This window comes from Barbus barbus, assembly GCF_936440315.1.
Source record: "Barbus barbus genome assembly, chromosome: 2".
Classification (NCBI taxonomy): Eukaryota; Metazoa; Chordata; class Actinopteri; order Cypriniformes; family Cyprinidae; genus Barbus; species Barbus barbus.
The window spans coordinates 34,675,064-34,696,829 of NC_136730.1; the positions used below are offsets into that span (position 1 = coordinate 34,675,064).

The 21,766-nt window shown below is 36.5% G+C and overlaps 1 protein-coding gene across 1 annotated transcript in view; it reads left to right on the plus strand.

Moving 5' to 3' along the window:
* LOC306885127 (protein phosphatase 3 catalytic subunit alpha) overlaps positions 1–21,766 on the plus strand; it is a 180,950-nt gene that overhangs the window by 99,156 nt on the left and 60,028 nt on the right. Inside the window, exons 3-5 of the mRNA XM_079441472.1 lie at positions 16,032–16,156; positions 16,264–16,375; positions 16,813–16,958. Of these exons, the coding sequence (XP_079297598.1) occupies positions 16,032–16,156; positions 16,264–16,375; positions 16,813–16,958 (383 nt within the window). The remainder of the gene's footprint in view (positions 1–16,031; positions 16,157–16,263; positions 16,376–16,812; positions 16,959–21,766) is intronic.

The window sequence follows — 21,766 nt, forward strand, 5'->3', positions numbered from 1 at the left end:
ACTTGCAAGGGGGAAAAGTGATGGATTACCCAGTGAAATGCCCGCCTCGGGAAGCGCATCTGAACGTAAGCTGTCGATGGGAGGTTTAGAATTTCTAATGTCAGAAATAGCCCAATACGTGTGGCTGTTACCACCTTGTAACATATTATAACATTACTGTAACAATATTTGTTTTGTATGGATGAAATATTTATTTATTTATAAGATTTATAAGAATAGAATAAAGTGCCATTTCATTCATTATGTTGTGTTGCGGTGGTCAGTTTTACTTTTACAGTACAGATTTCTGTGTGCTGTATCTATAAAAACAAAACAAATGAACAGTTATTGATACAATACACATTTCATTTTAGCGGCAGAAATTGAGAGAGGTCTTGAGTCACTTCACAGGACCAGGGAGCAGGTCAGGCAGGCCTATGCAGATATTGATGCAGATGTGGCAGAGTTGCTGAGAGAGGATGCAGATGCGGTGATAAATATCAGTGTGTTTTTTGATGGCACTTGGCAGAAAAGAGGGTTCACATCACACTATGGGATCGGGGTGTGCATCGATATTTTTACGGGACTGGTGATTGACTTTGAGGTTCTATCCTCCTATTGCCATGCTTGTGCCCTTTAAGAAGCTGCCAGACATGAGGGAAAGATTACAGATGAGGAAATTGACAGCTGGAGAGAAACGCATGACTGTGCACAAAATTTTAGGGGCTCAAGCAAGGCTATGGAGCAGGAGGTAGCGAAGAGGATGTGGGCTAGGTCTGTGAGTCGCCACCAGCTGAGATACATTCAGATGCTGTCAGATGGGGACAGTGCTGCATTCAGGGAGGTGGTATCCCTCAACCCATACCCTGGGCATGAGGTAGTAAAATTAGAATGCATCAACCATGCCCATAAGCGTATGGGCACAGCACTACGAAAATTAAGTGTTGAACGCAAATTGGGGGGGAAGGGTCTGGGAAAATTAACGGCCAAAAAATGTAAAACATTACAAAATTATTACAGGGGGGCAATTTTAAATAACCAGGGTTCCATAGAGAAAATGAAAAATGAGATCTGGGCTGGTCTCCTCCATAGCATGTCCTGTGACGAAGTCCCCTTGCACACCAGGTGCAACCTGTTCTGGTGTTGGTATAGGAGAGCGGAGGAAAATGGAGAAACTCATGCAGGAAACTTTTTGTCTCGGGAGGTGGGCCAGAAGCTGATACCTGTATACCACCGCATGTGCAGCGCATGCAGCATGGTGGCACTCAAAACGCGAATGAGTGCCTCAACTCCGTCATTTGGGCCCGCTGTCCAAAAACAGTGTTTGTAGGTAAGAGTAGAGTTGAGGCAGCTGCAAGTATGGCCATTTCAACTTTTAATGAGGGGGCCTCTGCCATGCTTGCCATTATGGATAAGCTTTGGCTGGAAAGCACTGTCGTTACCGTCACCACCATCAGGGAAACCGACATGCTGAGGATCACAAAAGCCGAATCCATCCGGTCTGAGAGTGTAAAACGTTGCAGAAAGACTCTGAGCACAGCTAAAAAGGCATCAGCAAGAGAGGGGTGAGGGGCCTACATATGGGGCAGGCATGGAGAGCTAGGCTTTCAACCCTCATGGGTGAACTTTGTGTTCCGATGGACATAGATGACTAGAGTTGCAGTTCTGATGATAAGTTTGTGTCTGTATTTGTGGTTCTCTGTGGTTAGTTGAAGGTCTTATTTGGCAATGTTGTTTTATTCAGTTGTCATTGTTCATGGTCTACATTGTTATAAACAATTACTTGGCCAGTTGTTTTGCTTGTTAGCAATGTTTTCATATAAAAATGTGTGGATTTTTACAATATAAATCTTTAAAGCCCGTTTTCTCAAAATGACTTTTCTCTCATACTCCAAGTCCGAAATCTCCACTTCAGTAGCACCTATATACACCAAACTTTCCAGTCTTGTACCTAGTTATATTATGAAGACAATTACAGAGGGATTTGTAAATATATTATTCCTAGCCTGATTTATATAACATTTTATTCCAAAAAACATGGCGAAAATACATTTTTTAAGGCTATTGACAGTATATTCTGATTTACAGGATAACAAAAGTAGATATCCATAAATCCCTCTGTAATTTTTTTCCCATCTCATATGTGAACACAATGAAAAAAGAATTTTGAACCTGGCTTTATCCAATTCTGAGATTTCGTTTTTTAAAATATATGCAAATTAGCGCATATTTAATTAGATAATGCCTAATTTGCATATTTAAACATAAAATTACAGAAACTTTGTAATACATTTTTTTCTCATCTTAATGTAGGTAATCAACTGGGAAAGTTTCATGGTGATATCTGCTAGTTAAAAATTTTACCCTATTCACCTGTAGTGTCTCGCCTTAAAACAGAGCCTGGGTGTTGTTGCTCACTCTCTGTGATCATATCAGTGAGTTTCTGTAAAGCTGAGCTCACATGCGCTTGCGGTGGAATAGAGAAACTCATGAGAATGAACGGCGAATATAACGGCTTGCAGTTAATGAAAAGTGTTTCTAGATCTGAACAGCACATCTTCTTTAACACAGTTACACCTGTACACCACCTCTCATTGATGTAAAAGCACGTCCCGCCGCCGCACAATTTCCCCGTTGATTCTGCCTCGCGATCTGCTCTGATCGGTATGGCGCCATTCAGCCAGGTTTCCGTGAAACACAGAGCAGCAGAGTTCGAAAAATCCCTGTTTGTCCGGGAGAGCAGAAGGAGTTTGTCCGTTTTGTTGGGTAGAGAGCGTAGATTCGCCAGATGTATTCTAGGCAACACCATTCGAAATCCGCGCTGTCTGAGCTTCACTAGTGCGCCGGCTCGCTTCCCCTGTCTGCGCATCCTGAAGCGTTTGACCAGAGCTACGGCTCCGCCAACAACGTCCAGCAAAACGTCCGAATAATCAAAAACCAGTAAAAGATTTTGTGGTGTGTTCTGCCGAATGTTCAGCAGGCCATCCCTGGTAAAACTGATCGGGTTTGAGAAACAAAAAACAGGAAAAACAAACAAAAACAGTACAAACACTGAAAGTGTTACAGTAAAGCAAAGCACAGTAGCTGCCATCTGCGGTGCCATCTTAGATAGTCATAGCTAGTGGCTATACTTCCTGGGGCCCAACAAGTAAAAAACAAAGTTACATTAATCCATAACAATAAAAACCAATACAATAAAACGTACAAACCAAAAATTCAATCAGAACATCAAGATCAACAATTTCCTGAATACTGTGCCATTAAATATTTCTTTAACGCTTTTTTAAACCTCATTTTACTTATTAAAAACATGTAATGTCCGATGGCAATTCATTACACATTTTCATTCCTCTATTCATTACAGTCTGTTGCTTTGCATTAGTTTTTGAAACAGGAAGCAAAAAATGTCCTTTTGCTGCATGCCTGGTGTTAAAATTATGACTAGCACTGCCATACAAAAATTGACAGTACTTGGAACTCTCCACTGAAATATTTCTTATAAAACAAAGCAGAGAAACAATTGCCCTGTCCTTCACCAGTAGCCAACCTAGAATTCCGTGCATTCTCATTATATTAACCCTCCTGTTACAGTTCAGAGTAAGTCGTGCAGCTCTATTCTGGACTAACTGTAATTTCTAGTTTTTACTTGATGCACTCGACCACACCACTGGACAGTAGTCTAGATAAGTAAGGACCATTGTTTGCACAATTTCAGAGATGCAATACTGTAGTAAAAAATTTGCAGATCTCTTAATAACTGATTATTCCCATAACTACTACCATATTTTCTATCTGTTTTGACCACTTCAGCCCACTGTCTAGCATAACTCCAAGAAGTCTTATTTCCTCTACCTGTTCAATAGTCACACTCTTTACAGACAAATTTAACTGTGGTTTAAGTTTAGAATTTGATGCAAACACAATACTTTTGTTTTTTTGTCAAATTTAGAACCATTTTATTATTTTGTACCCACTTTACCACTATTTGTAACTCCTCATCTAAATTAGCAGATAATTAGGTTATATCCCTGAGGTTATATCTGAGGTTATATCTCCGCAATGGTTTGGTGTATTGAGACCAAACTTGGTGTGTGTTATAACAAGCATGACCTGAGGCTACCTGCATTGTTTTGGCACTGTGCCACCTAGTGGTCAGGAGATATGAAAAATGGCTATTTTTGCTTATAACTTGTGAATGGTTTGGCCAAAAATCACAAAACTGGTCTCTTTAGATTCGGTGGATCAATCATTGTCAATTTTTCCATGTCAACCATTTTGGTCGCCAGTCATTTTGAATTTTGTAGTAAAATGCTATATTTTATGAGCGCTTTGACGTATCGTTACGAAACCTGGTATGGGTCATCAGCACGGTGCCCTGAAGGAGCCTGAGAAGTTTCAAGCCAGCGCCACCTAGTGGTAAAATCAGATATTCACATACTTATAACTTTGGGTGTGGTCGACTTATTTTCACGGGAGTCACCTTTTTAGACTCCTGAAGCCTTGCCGAGTCCAGCGGTACCAAACTTGATAGGTTTTGGCTTATGGTTTGTGCTAAGTTGCATTTTAGGGCTTAAAAAACATTTGCCAATATCTTAGAACCCGTTACTCCGATTGACACAGAACCACCGTAGGAAATTCGAAAACATAGCGTGCCGGCTCTACTCTAATGCCCAACTGCCAAAATTTTGATAATTAATAGCAAAAAAATGTAAAAAAAAGTCGACCATCAGTCATTTTTTCTCTTCTTGAATATAAAAATGTCTATAACTCCGAAACAAAATGAGATATTTTCACCAAATGTGACACACATATGTATGGGCACACTCTAAGGACACATAAAATATTTGGTGGGATTGTGCCTCTTGGTAGCGCTATAATTGAACAAAACATGAAATTGCCATTGACTATAATAGTATTATTATATAAAATGCTATATTTTACAAATGCATTGGTGTACCATTATGAAACTTTGTATGTACCATCAAGACCATGACCTGAAAGTGCTCCAAATGTTTTGAGACAGTGCCACCTTGTAGTCAAACGTTATAATGAAATTTCTAGGGCTGTCAACTTTAGTCGTTTAGTCGACTAATCGGTCGATGCCGTCTTGGTCGACTGACATTCTCATTGGTCGACCAGTTGCATAATTTTTATTTTTTTATTTTTTTACCAATAAAGAAATTTTCATTGATTTACTCCTTGATATTTATTCCTTTTATTAGCAGTTATTTATTACTGTATTCTAAATATAATTAGCCTATGTTTTATCCCCAAGTTTAAATGCTTTAATTTAGGCTATTTTATAACAGCGCCACAGTTTAGCGCACCACGAACACTCGGGAATCACCCCTGTGGCTGGCTGCACTGCTGCTTCACGCTCAGTAAGGAATATAGGTAGTTTTGCTGTATTCATTCAGTTAGAACACTACTTGTTTTGGCTTTAGTCGACAAAATGTCCAAGAAATCTAAATCTTTTGTCTGGCTGCATTTTACAAAATATTTGACCCGTTGGCAAAAAAACAGAAAACGGCAAAAGAGAAGGAGATAGCAATGCTTCTTTGTGGACATGGTGCAGAGGATGACCCTAATGAGCCAGGCGCACAAAGATCCTCTTGCGACGAAATGAAAGACTATATTCAGGACAGAAGTAAAGTGGACACTGCTGGGCCACTTGCGTGGTGGAAAAATAATGAGGAGAGATATCCACGACTTGCTCAGACAGCCAAACGCCTGCTCTGCATCTCTGCAAACGCCTATAGATCAGCTGGACAAAAGTTAACCCATAGCTTTGAAAGTAAAGAAGAATATATACAGCCTGTATAAACGAGAGCTTTTGTTAGGATTTTTCATTATTTGGCAGTTTTAGCAGTTATATTTTTTGTAGCGTGTGGTCTGGTCAGGTGTGCGATTGTGGCTGTCACTATAGACCTAGGACAGAGCTCCTCACTTTGCAGTTAAAAAAAATCACTTAATTTTCAAAGAATTGTATTATTATTATAGTTTTATGTATTAATGTTTTTTCGTTGTTGTTTTATAAATGCTCTATGAAAATTGTTTAAATGTTCAATCAAAATGCAAAACATTGCGTCTTTTTTTTTTTTTTTTTTTTAGTCGACTGATCGTTGCGCAGGACAGGACTTTGGTCGACTAAGCATTTCTTTGGTTGACTACAGCCCTAGAAATTTCAAATAAATGCTAATAGGTTTCTGTGAATTTTGGCTAATGTAATGAGACTGGTATTAATAGATTCCTGGGTCATGCTGAGAACAGTGTTACCAATTTTGCCATAGTCAGCCAAACTTCCTGTCTGCCATTTTGATTTATGTTGAAAACCTACTTTTTCGAACCCCTCCTCAACCATTTGTCCGATTTTCACCAAAATTGAGTCAGATCATCTTCAGACCCAGATCATCTTCAGACTGTGCTCACAAAAAGTTATGGATTTTGTGTCGATAGACAAAACCGTTTTCGTACAGCACCCCTACAAATTTTAGGAATGATGCCAAAATGACTCTGAGGCTATATCTCTGCAAAGCTTTGATATAATAACAGCAAACTTTGTGTGTGCCATTGTCACCACATACAGAACACACCAAAATGATTTGATTGCAGAGCCACCTGTTAGTCAAAAGTGATAGATAAGCCATTTAATTATATTACTAGAGGTTGGATTTATGATTTTTCAGCCATTTCAATTGAAATCATCATAAAATTGCTTTTAGTATTCATGGTTTCATTTGGTCTGATGCTCCATACTATGCTTAATTCCTCATTTTACCGCTGGAGTACCAATTGCTGCTTGCAGCTATATTTTTGAAATTGATGTTGCTGGTAGATATAATGTTGTATCATCTGCGTACATAACTGGCCTTGCACACTTTAAAACCAAACGAAGATCATTGGTAAAAAATAGAAAATAACAATGGTCCTAGACAACTTCCTTGAGGCACACCACATTGCAACACTCTCACATCTGAATAACTTCCATTATAAAATACACATTGCCTCCTATCAGTCAGATAACTTACTTCTGTAGTTTTCTGTAAGTGCTGGTTTAGGGGTAGGGTATTAGGCTTAGTGGGTTAGAATATAAAGTTTGTACATTATACAAATCATTGTCTAAAGAGTCTTCATAAAGAAAAAAATGTGTGTGTGTGCCCCTGTGATGGCCTTCTGTAGGCTACAGCAAGTGGGTCTCTGTTGCATAATGTGTTTCACCCACACTCTGGCCTGCTGAGGTGTACAGTCAGAACATTCTCTCTGCTTCCCTCTCATGTACTCCCACTCTCTCATCTCATGAAGGATCTGGTCGTGCCTCCTGCTGTGTATGTTAGTATGAGTGTGTGGTCTTAACTCTGCCTTGACAATGTGTTTTATATAAACTCTAGCGCTCCAAAAGAAGATGTGCATTTCACTATTAATCTGTGTGAAGAGTTTTCTGATTCAAAATATTATTTCTGGCACTTTTGCTTTCGTATTATGCCTTATCTTGTTGGTTAACATTGCTCTTTTACCAGACTAACACCAAGATGAATATCCATCTATATTTTGTGTTTGGCGTTTCTTTCTTTTAACCAGAAAAAACAGCTCCAGGTGAAATTTTGATGCCAGGATATACTGCTGAGGGATGGATATCATTATTTTTCCATCTTAAAGAGCTTATTTACAGTTAAAGGGATCATATGACGTTGCTAACGTTACTCTTCCAGGTTCGGGATATAATCCTCCGTAAAATGTGCTGCACAGTGCACACACTCTAATATTTGAACTGTTCTGGAACAGTGTTGTAAATACAACTTAACCACTGATTTCTTGTAGTGTCCTGATTTCTAGTTGAAGCCCAAACAAAGTACTTTCATTTTCACAACAGATATGAAACACAGCGTCTCCAGGACATGGCGCCAGCGGCATCAACAATACTACAGCGAGAATAATAGTTCCGCCTTCTTTCTTTGTGTATACATTTGGGAGGTGTTCTGCAAATCTTCCCACACAGTGACATAGACATGCGGGGGCGTGTATAAATGAGCCGTTTTAGGGGGGCGTAGCAGAGTCTTAACTTTTATATAGAATATATCTTTGGTTTTAAGCCTTTAGTCTTTGCAACTTCAGGGATCGCATCTATACAGGAACAGCTTGTAACACTCCAAAGAGAAAGAAAAACTTGAAATCGCATCATATGAGCCCTTTAAATTTCAGTCTTTTATTTCATACAGTCTGTGTTGGCAGTTAGTTAACACACAAGCCCTTTTTTACTATCCATACATTCTTATATAAACGGCAGTATTAAACCTGAAATGATTTTTGTAAATCCAGGGGTTAAATGCTGTGTAGACGCCTGACTAATGGCTGATCTCAGTGTGAACCTCCACAAAACTGTAAGACTTTGTGTATATAAGCAGTAGGCCAATTTAGAAAGGACAGTTTAAAAGATGAAAGGGAGGAATTAGGGAGAATCAATAAACAAATAATTATTGCTGTTGTGTAAATAATTATGTACTCATGTAACCCATAAAAAAGGTACTGTAGTCTGATTACGAGTATTTTAAAATGTAATTTACTCTAATTTAGGGGTGTAACGATACATGTATCATGTATTGAATGGTTCACGGGCAGTTCCAAATGGAAGTGATCATCCCTATCCCCTTGGAGTGGGGACTTTGGAGTGAGCAGGGCACTACTCTAATTACAAGTACTTTAGTTTTGGAATCTGATTACATAATCCAGATTTTATTTTTATATATATATATATATATATATATATATATATATATATATATATATTGTTATTATTAAAAACTGCCACATGGAGGATGAAACAAATATGAGGAAAATAAATAAATGAGAGAGTAATTTTCCTGTCACAAAATGGGCAAACAGCTCCTGCAATCGGATCCTAACAAAAATATATTTGTGACATTTTATTATATATATATATATATATATATATATATATATATATATATATATATATATATATATATATATATATATATATATATATATATATATATATATATATATATATATATATATATATATATATATACACACACACACACACACACACACACACACACTATATATATATATATATATATATATATATATATATATATATATACTATATATACAGTATACACGCACACATACAGTTATGTCCATATCTATTTGGGCACAGGCTCAATTTTTATTCTTTTAGCTGTTGACCAAAACATATTCAAGTTGCAGTTATATAATGAATATGGGCTTAAAGTGTGCACACTCTGAGCTTTAATTTGAGTGTATTCTCATCACATTTGGAGGAAAGGTTAAGGAATCACAGCTCTAATATATACCTCCCCCTTTTTCAAGGGACCATAAGTAATTGAACAGTTGACTCAAAAGCCATTTCATGGACAGATGTGGGCTATTCCTGTGTTATTTCTACATCAATTAAGTAGGTAGAAGTTCTGGAGTTGATTCTAAGTGTTCCATTTGCATTTGGAAGATGTTGTTGTGAACCCACATCATGCAGTCAAAGGAGCTCTCCATGCAGGTGAAACAGACAATTGTTAGTCTTCAAAAACAAAAATCCATCAGAGAGATTGCAGGAAGAAGAAGACTTCACGAGAGCAAATAAAGAGGGTTCACCACAAGGTGCAAACAAGGCCTGATTAGATTTTGGCAACAAAAAAAAAGCCAGGCCACTTCATCAAAAACATTCTTTGGACAGCTGAAAATTAAGATCAACCTGTACCCGAATGACAGGAAGAAAAAAAGTATGGAGAAGGCTTGGAACAGCTCATGATCCAAAGCATACAACATCATCTGTGAAACATGGTGGAGGCTAGGGTTGTAACGATATACCGGTATGATGGTCTATCGTGGTTTGAACGTACACGGTTATCATACCGCAAACATTTGCATATCTACGGTTTTAAAAAAAATATATATATAATAATCTCACCCGCGCATATGCAATTTATTTTGGCTGCTTCACTCTGCTGAAATAACAGAGACAGAGATTGTATCTAATCTCCATCCCCCGCTGAAAAAAAGTAAAATTTGCAGTATGGGAATACTTTGGATATTTAAAAAAAAAAAACACAAACGTGGGGTTGTCCTTGAGGACGAATCCAATTTGCAAAAAATGTGGACGCATGAAGTATGCATGCATGACACTAATGGTGTTTTCAGCGTCTACGTAAACATGACTTTTGCTTTCGTATTATGCCTTATCTTGTTGGTTAACATTGCTCTTTTACCAGACTAACACCAAGATGAATATCCATCTATATTTTGTGTTTGGCGTTTCTTTCTTTTAACCAGAAAAAACAGCTCCAGGTGAAATTTTGATGCCAGGATATACTGCTGAGGGATGGATATCATTATTTTTCCATCTTAAAGAGCTTATTTACAGTTAAAGGGATCATATGACGTTGCTAACGTTACTCTTCCAGGTTCGGGATATAATCCTCCGTAAAATGTGCTGCACAGTGCACACACTCTAATATTTGAACTGTTCTGGAACAGTGTTGTAAATACAACTTAACCACTGATTTCTTGTAGTGTCCTGATTTCTAGTTGAAGCCCAAACAAAGTACTTTCATTTTCACAACAGATATGAAACACAGCGTCTCCAGGACATGGCGCCAGCGGCATCAACAATACTACAGCGAGAATAATAGTTCCGCCTTCTTTCTTTGTGTATACATTTGGGAGGTGTTCTGCAAATCTTCCCACACAGTGACATAGACATGCGGGGGCGTGTATAAATGAGCCGTTTTAGGGGGGCGTAGCAGAGTCTTAACTTTTATATAGAATATATCTTTGGTTTTAAGCCTTTAGTCTTTGCAACTTCAGGGATCGCATCTATACAGGAACAGCTTGTAACACTCCAAAGAGAAAGGAAAACTTGAAATCGCATCATATGAGCCCTTTAAATTTCAGTCTTTTATTTCATACAGTCTGTGTTGGCAGTTAGTTAACACACAAGCCCTTTTTTACTATCCATACATTCTTATATAAACGGCAGTATTAAACCTGAAATGATTTTTGTAAATCCAGGGGTTAAATGCTGTGTAGACGCCTGACTAATGGCTGATCTCAGTGTGAACCTCCACAAAACTGTAAGACTTTGTGTATATAAGCAGTAGGCCAATTTAGAAAGGACAGTTTAAAAGATGAAAGGGAGGAATTAGGGAGAATCAATAAACAAATAATTATTGCTGTTGTGTAAATAATTATGTACTCATGTAACCCATAAAAAAGGTACTGTAGTCTGATTACGAGTATTTTAAAATGTAATTTACTCTAATTTAGGGGTGTAACGATACATGTATCATGTATTGAATGGTTCACGGGCAGTTCCAAATGGAAGTGATCATCCCTATCCCCTTGGAGTGGGGACTTTGGAGTGAGCAGGGCACTACTCTAATTACAAGTACTTTAGTTTTGGAATCTGATTACATAATCCAGATTTTATTTTTATATATATATATATATATATATATATATATATATATATATATATATATATATATATATATCGTTATTATTAAAAACTGCCACATGGAGGATGAAACAAATATGAGGAAAATAAATAAATGAGAGAGTAATTTTCCTGTCACAAAATGGGCAAACAGCTCCTGCAATCGGATCCTAACAAAAATATATTTGTGACATTTTATTATATATATATATATATATATATATATATATATATATATATATATATATATATATATATATATACACACACACACACACACACACACACACACACTATATATATATATATATATATATATATATATATACTATATATACAGTATACACGCACACATACAGTTATGTCCATATCTATTTGGGCACAGGCTCAATTTTTATTCTTTTAGCTGTTGACCAAAACATATTCAAGTTGCAGTTATATAATGAATATGGGCTTAAAGTGTGCACACTCTGAGCTTTAATTTGAGTGTATTCTCATCACATTTGGAGGAAAGGTTAAGGAATCACAGCTCTAATATATACCTCCCCCTTTTTCAAGGGACCATAAGTAATTGAACAGTTGACTCAAAAGCCATTTCATGGACAGATGTGGGCTATTCCTGTGTTATTTCTACATCAATTAAGTAGGTAGAAGTTCTGGAGTTGATTCTAAGTGTTCCATTTGCATTTGGAAGATGTTGTTGTGAACCCACATCATGCAGTCAAAGGAGCTCTCCATGCAGGTGAAACAGACAATTGTTAGTCTTCAAAAACAAAAATCCATCAGAGAGATTGCAGGAAGAAGAAGACTTCACGAGAGCAAATAAAGAGGGTTCACCACAAGGTGCAAACAAGGCCTGATTAGATTTTGGCAACAAAAAAAAAGCCAGGCCACTTCATCAAAAACATTCTTTGGACAGCTGAAAATTAAGATCAACCTGTACCCGAATGACAGGAAGAAAAAAAGTATGGAGAAGGCTTGGAACAGCTCATGATCCAAAGCATACAACATCATCTGTGAAACATGGTGGAGGCTAGGGTTGTAACGATATACCGGTATGATGGTCTATCGTGGTTTGAACGTACACGGTTATCATACCGCAAACATTTGCATATCTACGGTTTTAAAAAAAAAATATATATAATAATCTCACCCGCGCATATGCAATTTATTTTGGCTGCTTCACTCTGCTGAAATAACAGAGACAGAGATTGTATCTAATCTCCATCCCCCGCTGAAAAAAAGTAAAATTTGCAGTATGGGAATACTTTGGATATTTAAAAAAAAAAAACACAAACGTGGGGTTGTCCTTGAGGACGAATCCAATTTGCAAAAAATGTGGACGCATGAAGTATGCATGCATGACACTAATGGTGTTTTCAGCGTCTACGTAAACATGAACATCAGCGGAGCTGCTCTGAGAGAAAACCAGTTTTATTTGAGAAAAACCATTGTCAAATACACTAAACTCAAAGTTCTGCTACAACCCGTCAAAATAAAAGTTCAATTTAACTTGAAGTCATGACAGAAATAAATTAGCATTGTACAATGTACTTAAAAGTTATGACAACAAGAATAATATTCTTTATAATAATTAATTTATTTAAACATTATCTTTAAAGAATATCATGTTTGTCCATGTTTTAACTAAGAATACCTCTGTTGTGCAGCACATTGCCAAAAATAAAAGTTGTTAAATTTTAATTTGATAACATTTTAAAACATTAATTAAAATGTTAAAGTGTGATATAGATATACATAAGGTTTATGGCTTTATTTTGTAATTTTTTTGTTAGTTTGTTTTCCTCAGAAGGGAGGCTTACTTTCATCAAAATGATTTCAAGTTTGTTGCAATAAAGGATTTGTTCACTCAAATAACTTGTTCTTATTCTTTTAAGAGTCATTGTTACTGTTACTGATAAGAATTATTGTTTAATATATACCGCAAAATTTTCTGAGACCATTATCATACCGTGAAAATCTCATACTGTTACAACCCTAGTGGAGGCAGTGTGGTGACATGAGCATGCATGGCTTCAAGTGGCACTGGGTTACTGGTGTTTAGTGATGACGTTACAGAAGACATATAGGGATATACTGTCTGCCCAGATTCAGCCAAATGCTTTTAAGGTAAAAACGTGAAATATTCTGAAGTGGCCAAATCAATCTCCTAATCTCTACCCGATTGAGCATGCATATTCTGTATATAAAAATGGTTGTAATTCCTAAGCTTTTGCTAAACTAAGACTTTGTTCAACCCATTGAATTAAAGCTTCATTAAACCCATTGCAAATTCATCTTGATTGTTTCATTTTAATTATATTCTGGTGGCACACAGAGCCAAAATTATGAAAATTGTGTCAGTGTCCAAATACACTAAAATAAATATTTGCATAGCAGTTTTTTATTTATTTATTTTTAAGGTGAAAGGGGTCTGTGTGCAGGGGCACAAAAAATGCAGTCACTGCTGGATGAGATGGGGCATTGTTGCCTTGCTTTAGGGTAGAGCATCAGTGGTCAAAGGGAGGACCCCTGGAAGGATTTGAACTTTCTTTTTCCTATGTTTTCAGAGCTCACACCAGCAAGCCTTTCTCCACTCTCCACATTAGGATGTCAAAAACTATATTACTGGATAAATTATCAGGGGCCAGCACACATTTTTACACAAAGCTGTCTTTCAGCACTTAAAACTGATTTATTTATTATTCATGCAACAGGAGGCCAGGTGACACATTTTATTTAAAAAGCTTGCAGCAGTGTTGTAAAAACATGATGGATTTTTGCTGCTGTGCTTTTTTCAAGACCTGACACAGTATAAAAATGTTTAGTAATGTGCACAGTCCTGTAGGGGTTAGTGGTATTGTACACAAATCTGTATTGTTATAAAAGTACAAATTTTGAAGTCTTGTGAAAGTAATGATGATGATTGTTATCAAATGAGCTCTGACTAAACTCAAATTTGTCTGTTTTGTATTAAAAGTTTGTTTCATTATTCTCAACACTAGGACTTATGAAAGTAGAACTAAATAAAATAATAATGGCTTTCCTGTAGCTCAAATAGTAGAGCATGGCGCTAGCAACGCCAAGATCATGGGTTCAATTCCCAGGGAAAGCAAGAGCTGATAAAAATGTAAAAACTGTAACTTGAATGCAATGTAAGTCGCTTTGGATAAAAGCATCTGCTAAATGCATAAAAATGTAAATGTAAAAATGTAATATATTGATAAGAAGAAACCGAAATGTCAGTGCAGTTTGGTGGTAATTCTTTACCAGGTTCATTGTAATTAGAACTTTATGTATTATGCATTAACAGTGAACAACATGAGGTTTTTACTAGGTGAACTAATAAATATATAATATATAAACATATTGTTCATTGTTAAAGGGGTCGTATGATGCTATTTTTAAGGTCATTATTTTGTGTATTTGGTGTAACAGAATATGTTGACATGCTTTAATGTTCAAAAAACACATTATTTTTCAAATACTATACATTATTGTAGTTCCTCTATGCCCCGCCTCTCTCAAACGCTTTATATTCTACAAAGCCCCTCCTTCCAACAAGTGCAGTCTGCTCTGATTGGCCAACTGACACAGTGCATTGTGATTCGCCTAACACCACAAGCACGCTTTGGAAATGTAACATCCCTTACCATAATCGCGATCTTCAATAGCAAATACTAATAACAAAACATACTTACAGTCTCTGATTCAGAAGCGCCAGATTGTCAAGTCGGAACTGACCCTTTTTTATTTTTTTTATAAATAGCTTCCGTGCATAGCCAGCCTTGTACTCGACTAGGTTCACGAAACTGTCGTCCTTAAAATGCGTTGCACAAATTCAAACATTTGGGTTGTGCTGTTGTTGTAAACAAATCTTAATCAATGATTCCTAATTGCATCTACTTGGAAGGCCAAATAAAGTGCTTTTACTTTCGCATAGAAACACACAGCTTCTCCGTGTCATGGCTGCATCAACACTACTGCGGTTACTGAAACCACGCCTTCTTTCTTTGTGTGAACATTTGGGTGGCATTATGCAAATATTTCCACATCGTGACGTAGACATGTGGGGGCGTGTTTGAATGAGCTGTTTTAGGGACGAGCCTTAACTTTTATAAAGAATATCTCTTTGGGTTTGAGACTTTAGTCTTTGCAACTTTAGGGATCTAATCTATGCACAAACAGCTTGTAATACTCCAAAGAGAAAGGAAAACTTGAAATTGCATCATATGACCCCTTTAAATTGTTAAATATATTGTTAATTTACCTGAATTCATAATATCTTCATTATTTATTTATACTCTTCATTAACTTAATATATACTATATTCATTGTTTAGATTTTTTAGTTTACACTATAATACATTAGTATATATAAAATTTAAAATGTATATTAGCATTAACCCAAGATTAATATATTCTGTAACGGTACTGTAATTGATGTTAGATATTGCATTAACTAATGTTAACGTAGAGATATAATTGAGTCAACACAGTACTAATAATAATGAAATAACTCTAATAATAATAAAATAAATGTATTTTGCAAATAACTGTATTTTGTATGTTTTCTCTAGTTTGTGGAGACATTCATGGGCAGTTCTTTGATTTGATGAAGCTCTTTGAGGTAGGAGGGTCTCCAGCCAGCACACGATACCTTTTCCTGGGTGATTATGTGGACAGAGGATATTTCAGTATTGAAGTAAGTCACTGCTATTATCTGAACACTAAATTGTATATGTCCTTTTATAATTCTAATCCTTTGGTTTTACTCTTGTTTTGTGTGTGTGTGCGTGTGTGTGTCCACAGTGTGTACTGTACCTATGGGCCTTAAAAATCCTTTATCCCAAGACACTGTTTTTGCTGCGTGGGAACCATGAATGTAGACATTTAACAGAGTATTTCACTTTTAAACAGGAATGTAAGTATGACTGGCAACCACATCACAATAACCATTGTACAAAAAAACTTTGTTGCGTTTTGAAGGATATACAGCTTAAAGTAAACTATCACCCATAAGAAAATTAAAGAGGACTGATTCTGGTTACAGATTTTTTTTTTTTTTATAATGTCACCCTGTCACCCATTTTTCTGGTATTTCTATTTAGATGTAAAGCAACTTCCTTGCTCAGTATTTGAAGTCAGAAATTTTATTTCCTCACCTTAATGTTTACAAAACTGTGTCAGAAACTTTTTCTCTTGGATTGGGCCGATTGGGTTGAAAAAGCCGTCACCTTATTTCTATTAGAAGTGTTTGTATGGCCTTTTTAGTGAGAGTGTGTGTTGATGTTTGGTTTAACTGATGCTCATTTTCTTTCCCCTGCTCCTCAATTGGTCATCATCCTCCATCCCTGACAGGTAGATTTAAATATTCAGAGCGGGTGTATGATGCGTGTATGGATGCCTTTGACTGTCTTCCCCTGGCAGCGCTGATGAACCAGCAGTTCTTGTGTGTGCACGGTGGATTGTCCCCCGAAATCACAAACCTTGATGACATCAGGAAAGTATGTACATAATGAAGTAGTGTCATTCCCCTATTTAAAGAACCATTCTTTGATTTATTATTCCATTAACACCAGTGCTTTTTGTACGTGCAATGTATATGCAATGCAATTGATCATCGAAAAAGACATTCCTTCTTTTTGTTCCACTTAAAAGGGACTCTAACAGTAAGTGTCCCATTATGCAATTTTAAAAGTTCCTAATTTTGTTTTGGCAGTCTATTACAACAGGTAGTATCCAAGCATCCAAGGATCCATTCCAATGCATCCGAGGTCAAAAACACTTCCATTTTCTCATAATATACATTGCACATCACCTCATTTCTCAGAGTCTAAAACAAGTAGGTCACATAATCAGTCTCTCTAAAACGCTCTTTTCTGTGAGACTATTCTGCTCTGATTGGTCAGATGGCCCATTCTGTTGTGATTGGTCTACTGCTTACAGCATGCATTACAATATCTGAATTTCAGCTCCAGAGGCTTCCTCAGTCCTCAACGAATGTAAACACTATAATGTCAATGATGGCATCGATTTTACCATATCAATTGATGATTGGAAGAGCTAGTTGATCAAACCATACCTCCATCACAAGGACGACTTGAGCAGGATGTTTCTCAGTCATTAGTTTTTACTCAGTTTGTCATACATTATGATGCAACTGTGTAGTTCCAACAGTGTCCATCAACAAACTGATGTGTGTATTTCTAATTTATTAAGGTGCACATGTGGGTACTGTCTCTTTAACTGTATCAATAATAGTTAATTCATTAGCCGAGCATTAATGTGAATGTCTGATGTAACATTACAGTAAACCAAATTCTTGCTCCATCCTTTATCATAACTCATGGTAGTAAGAACGACAGACAACTTGCATTAATTGACACAATTTCAGGTAATAGTGGGCCCACAGCTGAAAAACAGAACTATTTTAGTAAGACAATAATAATGTAAGTTAGCCGGTTTGCCAGACACATACAGTTGTGCACAATATATAACACAAACCTACGTAGAAAACATGTACATCTATATATACATATATTGGCCATTCTACAGAATTGGTCCAAAGTCAGAGTTGGAAACATCTTGAAAAAACTTGGGTCTTTTTCCAAAAAAAAATTATGTATGCACATATCCAAGGTAACCACTTCTAGTAATTGTGCAGTTAATTTTCATATTGCATTTTCAGAAAGTTTTGGAATATTTGCTTTGGTAGCAACCACATAACATTACAGAATTTTACCTAATACTAAAACACTACTGAAACATACTACAACCCCAATTCCAGAGAAGTTGGGATGTTTGGTAAAATGCAATAAAATCAAGAATCTGTGATTTTGTCCATTCTCTTTAACTTTTATTTAATTGACAAAAGTACAAAGAAAAGATTTCCAAAGTTTTCACTGGCCAACATAAATGTATTTTGTAAATATGAACACATTTTGATTTTGATGGCTGCAACACACTCCAAAAAAGATGGGAAAGAGGCATGTTTAACACTGTCACATCAACCTTCCTTTTAATTACAATGTTTCATTGTTTGGGAATTGAGGTTCCCTTTCAGTCAGGCACGTTCGACGTTACGTCGACTGACGTTAGGGGTCTCACTCGGGAGCCCCAATCACCCAATCACAGTTTTAGAAGAAAAGGCACACAGCTGGACCTGGGGTCATTGGTTGGTGGATGCCATCACCTTGGCGTACCAGTCCCAAAGTGAGCCGTGCCCCCTGGGAGTGAGGGCTCATTCCACTCGGAGCTGTTGCCTCCTCCTGGGCGTTGCACACCTCTCACACATCTCTTGCAGACATCTGTAGAGCTGCGAGCTGGGCGACACCTAACACCTTTGCAAGATTCTATAATCTTCGGGTGGAGCCTGTGTCCTCCCGTGTTGGGTAATATCAGGTAATTTGCGGGAGGCGGGCCTGGTGTTCGGCTTGCTGCGCCATTCCTAGTTAGGATACGTGCGCTTTTTCCCCAGTTGTTCCCCTGCTGGTGAACTCTGGGTCCTCCATTGACCCGCAGTTGCAGACTTGGCAGAGAAAAGTTAAAGAGAATTAACAAATCACAGATTCTTGTTTTTATTGAATTTTACAAAATGTACCAACTTCTCTGGAATTGGGCTTGTAAAATACAAAAATAGCATTAACTGTACTTTATTTCCCATAAAAATGAGGATTATGTGTTCCCTTTTGTCACTACCGAAACAACGAGGATGTGTGTCGGTCGTGACTGTTTTGGTAATGACAATTTTAGATGCTTTGAACCTAACTCAAAGATGCTAATCAGCACATGGTTAGCTAGCACAGTTCTGAACAGTGGGACACATATAAAAACTAAATGTTATGGAATAACTCCCAAAAAAGTGTGCTTATCTGCAGAAAAAAAAAATGCTCTGTAGTGACGTTCCTTAAAGTTTCACACAGATTTTTCAGACTTTTGAACACATTCTCCTCAAAATGATGGGCCTGTCTACTCACAATGTAGCTATGTGAGAGAGGGACACAGGAATATTTCCTGATCATAAATGCAGGACTGTAGTTAAATCTCCAATGGACTAAAACATACACTGTTTCGGTAGAGACATGAAAATGCGGGACACTTTTTTTTTTTTTACATAAAGTTTCATAATTTACAAAGAAAATATAAAATAACTGTTTTTGGAACTTTTTAAAAGAATTAAAAATATATTTTTAAAAGCAATAGTGGGAAAAAAAATCTATATCATTTTCATAAATTGGGTTAGGGTTCAGGACAACTTAAGCTTACTTTTTAAATATTATTGTGGGTTTTAATACAAAATTGAAGGATCTTAGTAAGCATCTAAGATTTGAATACTTAAATGCTTTTTAAAAAATGTTTTTTGGTTGTGGGACAGCAGTTTGGGCCAGTTCTGTAGAATGGACACAACTCTTCACATCCCATCCTTTGTAAGCTCTAGAAAGTAGGCTCTACAGAGAAAATTAGCTATTGCAACACAGAAAATAGTGTCTTACTGACATGTTGATAACAACCAACTAAAGTGTTTGAGGGCAGGTCGAAGTAGACATGGTTTGCAGATTAACAATGAGATCCACAAGGTGGCATTATGCAAATTTCTGACTTCCATAGATAAATTATAGAAGTGATTCTGGAGACTCGTTTTGGCAGTTCAGAATCAATTATTTCTTAGGAGACAGTAAATATAATTGTCATGCACTTTGATCTTTAAAACGTTGCGTTCCTTCTAAAACCTTTCTAAAAAACATTTTACGTTGTCAAACAGCTATATTACAGACTTTATGTAAGGTAATATTCGAAAAAGCATAATGGGGCACTTTAACTCTTATTGTAGAAAATGACCTTAACACATAGTCAATCTCTGGCCAGAAGATACAGTACTAACAATGTTCATCCCCACAAAAATGGCTTTTTTGAATTCATTATATTCAGGGTCTTAAAGTTAGAGCACAAATGAGAACCAAAATGAATTTATACAGAACAAAAAACAATCTGAATCTGGCATTTGCCACTTTTATCACTAAATGTAATGAAAAATTTCCAATTTCAATAATCTATTTCTTCTGAAGAATAAACTTGGGCGGATTAGTGCTCCCTGCCTCTCTAGAGTATCTAAGCTTTTCTAAGCTTCAGGAAAAGGCATCTAGCTTTTGCAGTCACTTTCCTTCTCTCTATTAAATGTCCCCATTTCAAAAACCATTCTCTCTTTATTTGCTCTTAAATATGACTTTCGTAACATCTGTCACTCCCCTGCTGTTAATATATATGTATATATATTAGTAAAGTGATTATGAAAGTATAAGGTGATTTTGTCAAAGCCAGATGTTATCATGGCTGAGATCAGAGGCTTTGATGATTTGGGGAAAGTCAGTTATTTTCGTCCACACTTACCTCTTAATTCAGGATTTAATCTAGAGGACAATTTAGATTCATTTGTTCCAATGCTCATGTAATTTATTTACATTCCTTTAAAGGCAGGGTAGCTGATTTGGTTCAAAAACATGTTTTGATATGTTGGTTGAAAGTCTCTTCAGATGCCGATAGCAGTGGTGGTCTAAATGTATTTATATGTATGTATGTATATAGTTTGTGGAAGGTGTAGACCATAAAATGTTTGTCGAATCAAAATGTTCGTTCCGAACATTACAATGGGCTGTCCTACCTGCCTGTCAAAATATGTATTTGCATACCTATACGAACCCTGATTGCACAGACATGACAAGTCATGCATTCAATCCTCCACCAACTCCATCTTTCATTGTGTCGCAGGTTAGTCTCTTGGCTGTCTGAGGACCTTCATGTTTTTTGGAGGTTTGGCTTTGCAGCGTGATTATGCAGAGAGGGTGGGGGTCTTGCTTTCAAAGCTAGCTTGCTATCACGAGCCTTTCTGAAATCACCTACCCTTTCTTTAACTTTGTGAAATCTTGAAAGCCATTGCTGGATACAGTACTTGTTTTAATCCAACAGAAAATATGCTTTAAAAAATATACTGTACATCTTTAAAGCATTAAATACTTGAAAGTGGGGGTAAGATGTGTTTTGCACTTTTTAATCTAGAATAAAAAAACATGTTTTTGTGCAACCATATATTCAGAAAGGGTCCATCATATACAGATTTTTGTAAAACCTCAAAGTGAATTTTATATATTTTAAGTGTCAAAGTGCATTTTGTATATTTCAGACAGATTTTATGTCTAAACAAATCTGTTCAGGTCTAAAAATATGTAAAACTTACATGCATGTTTGTGATTTATCAATGTGCAAAACTGTGAAAGATTAGTGAAAGATTATAAATAAATTTTTACAATTTAAAATA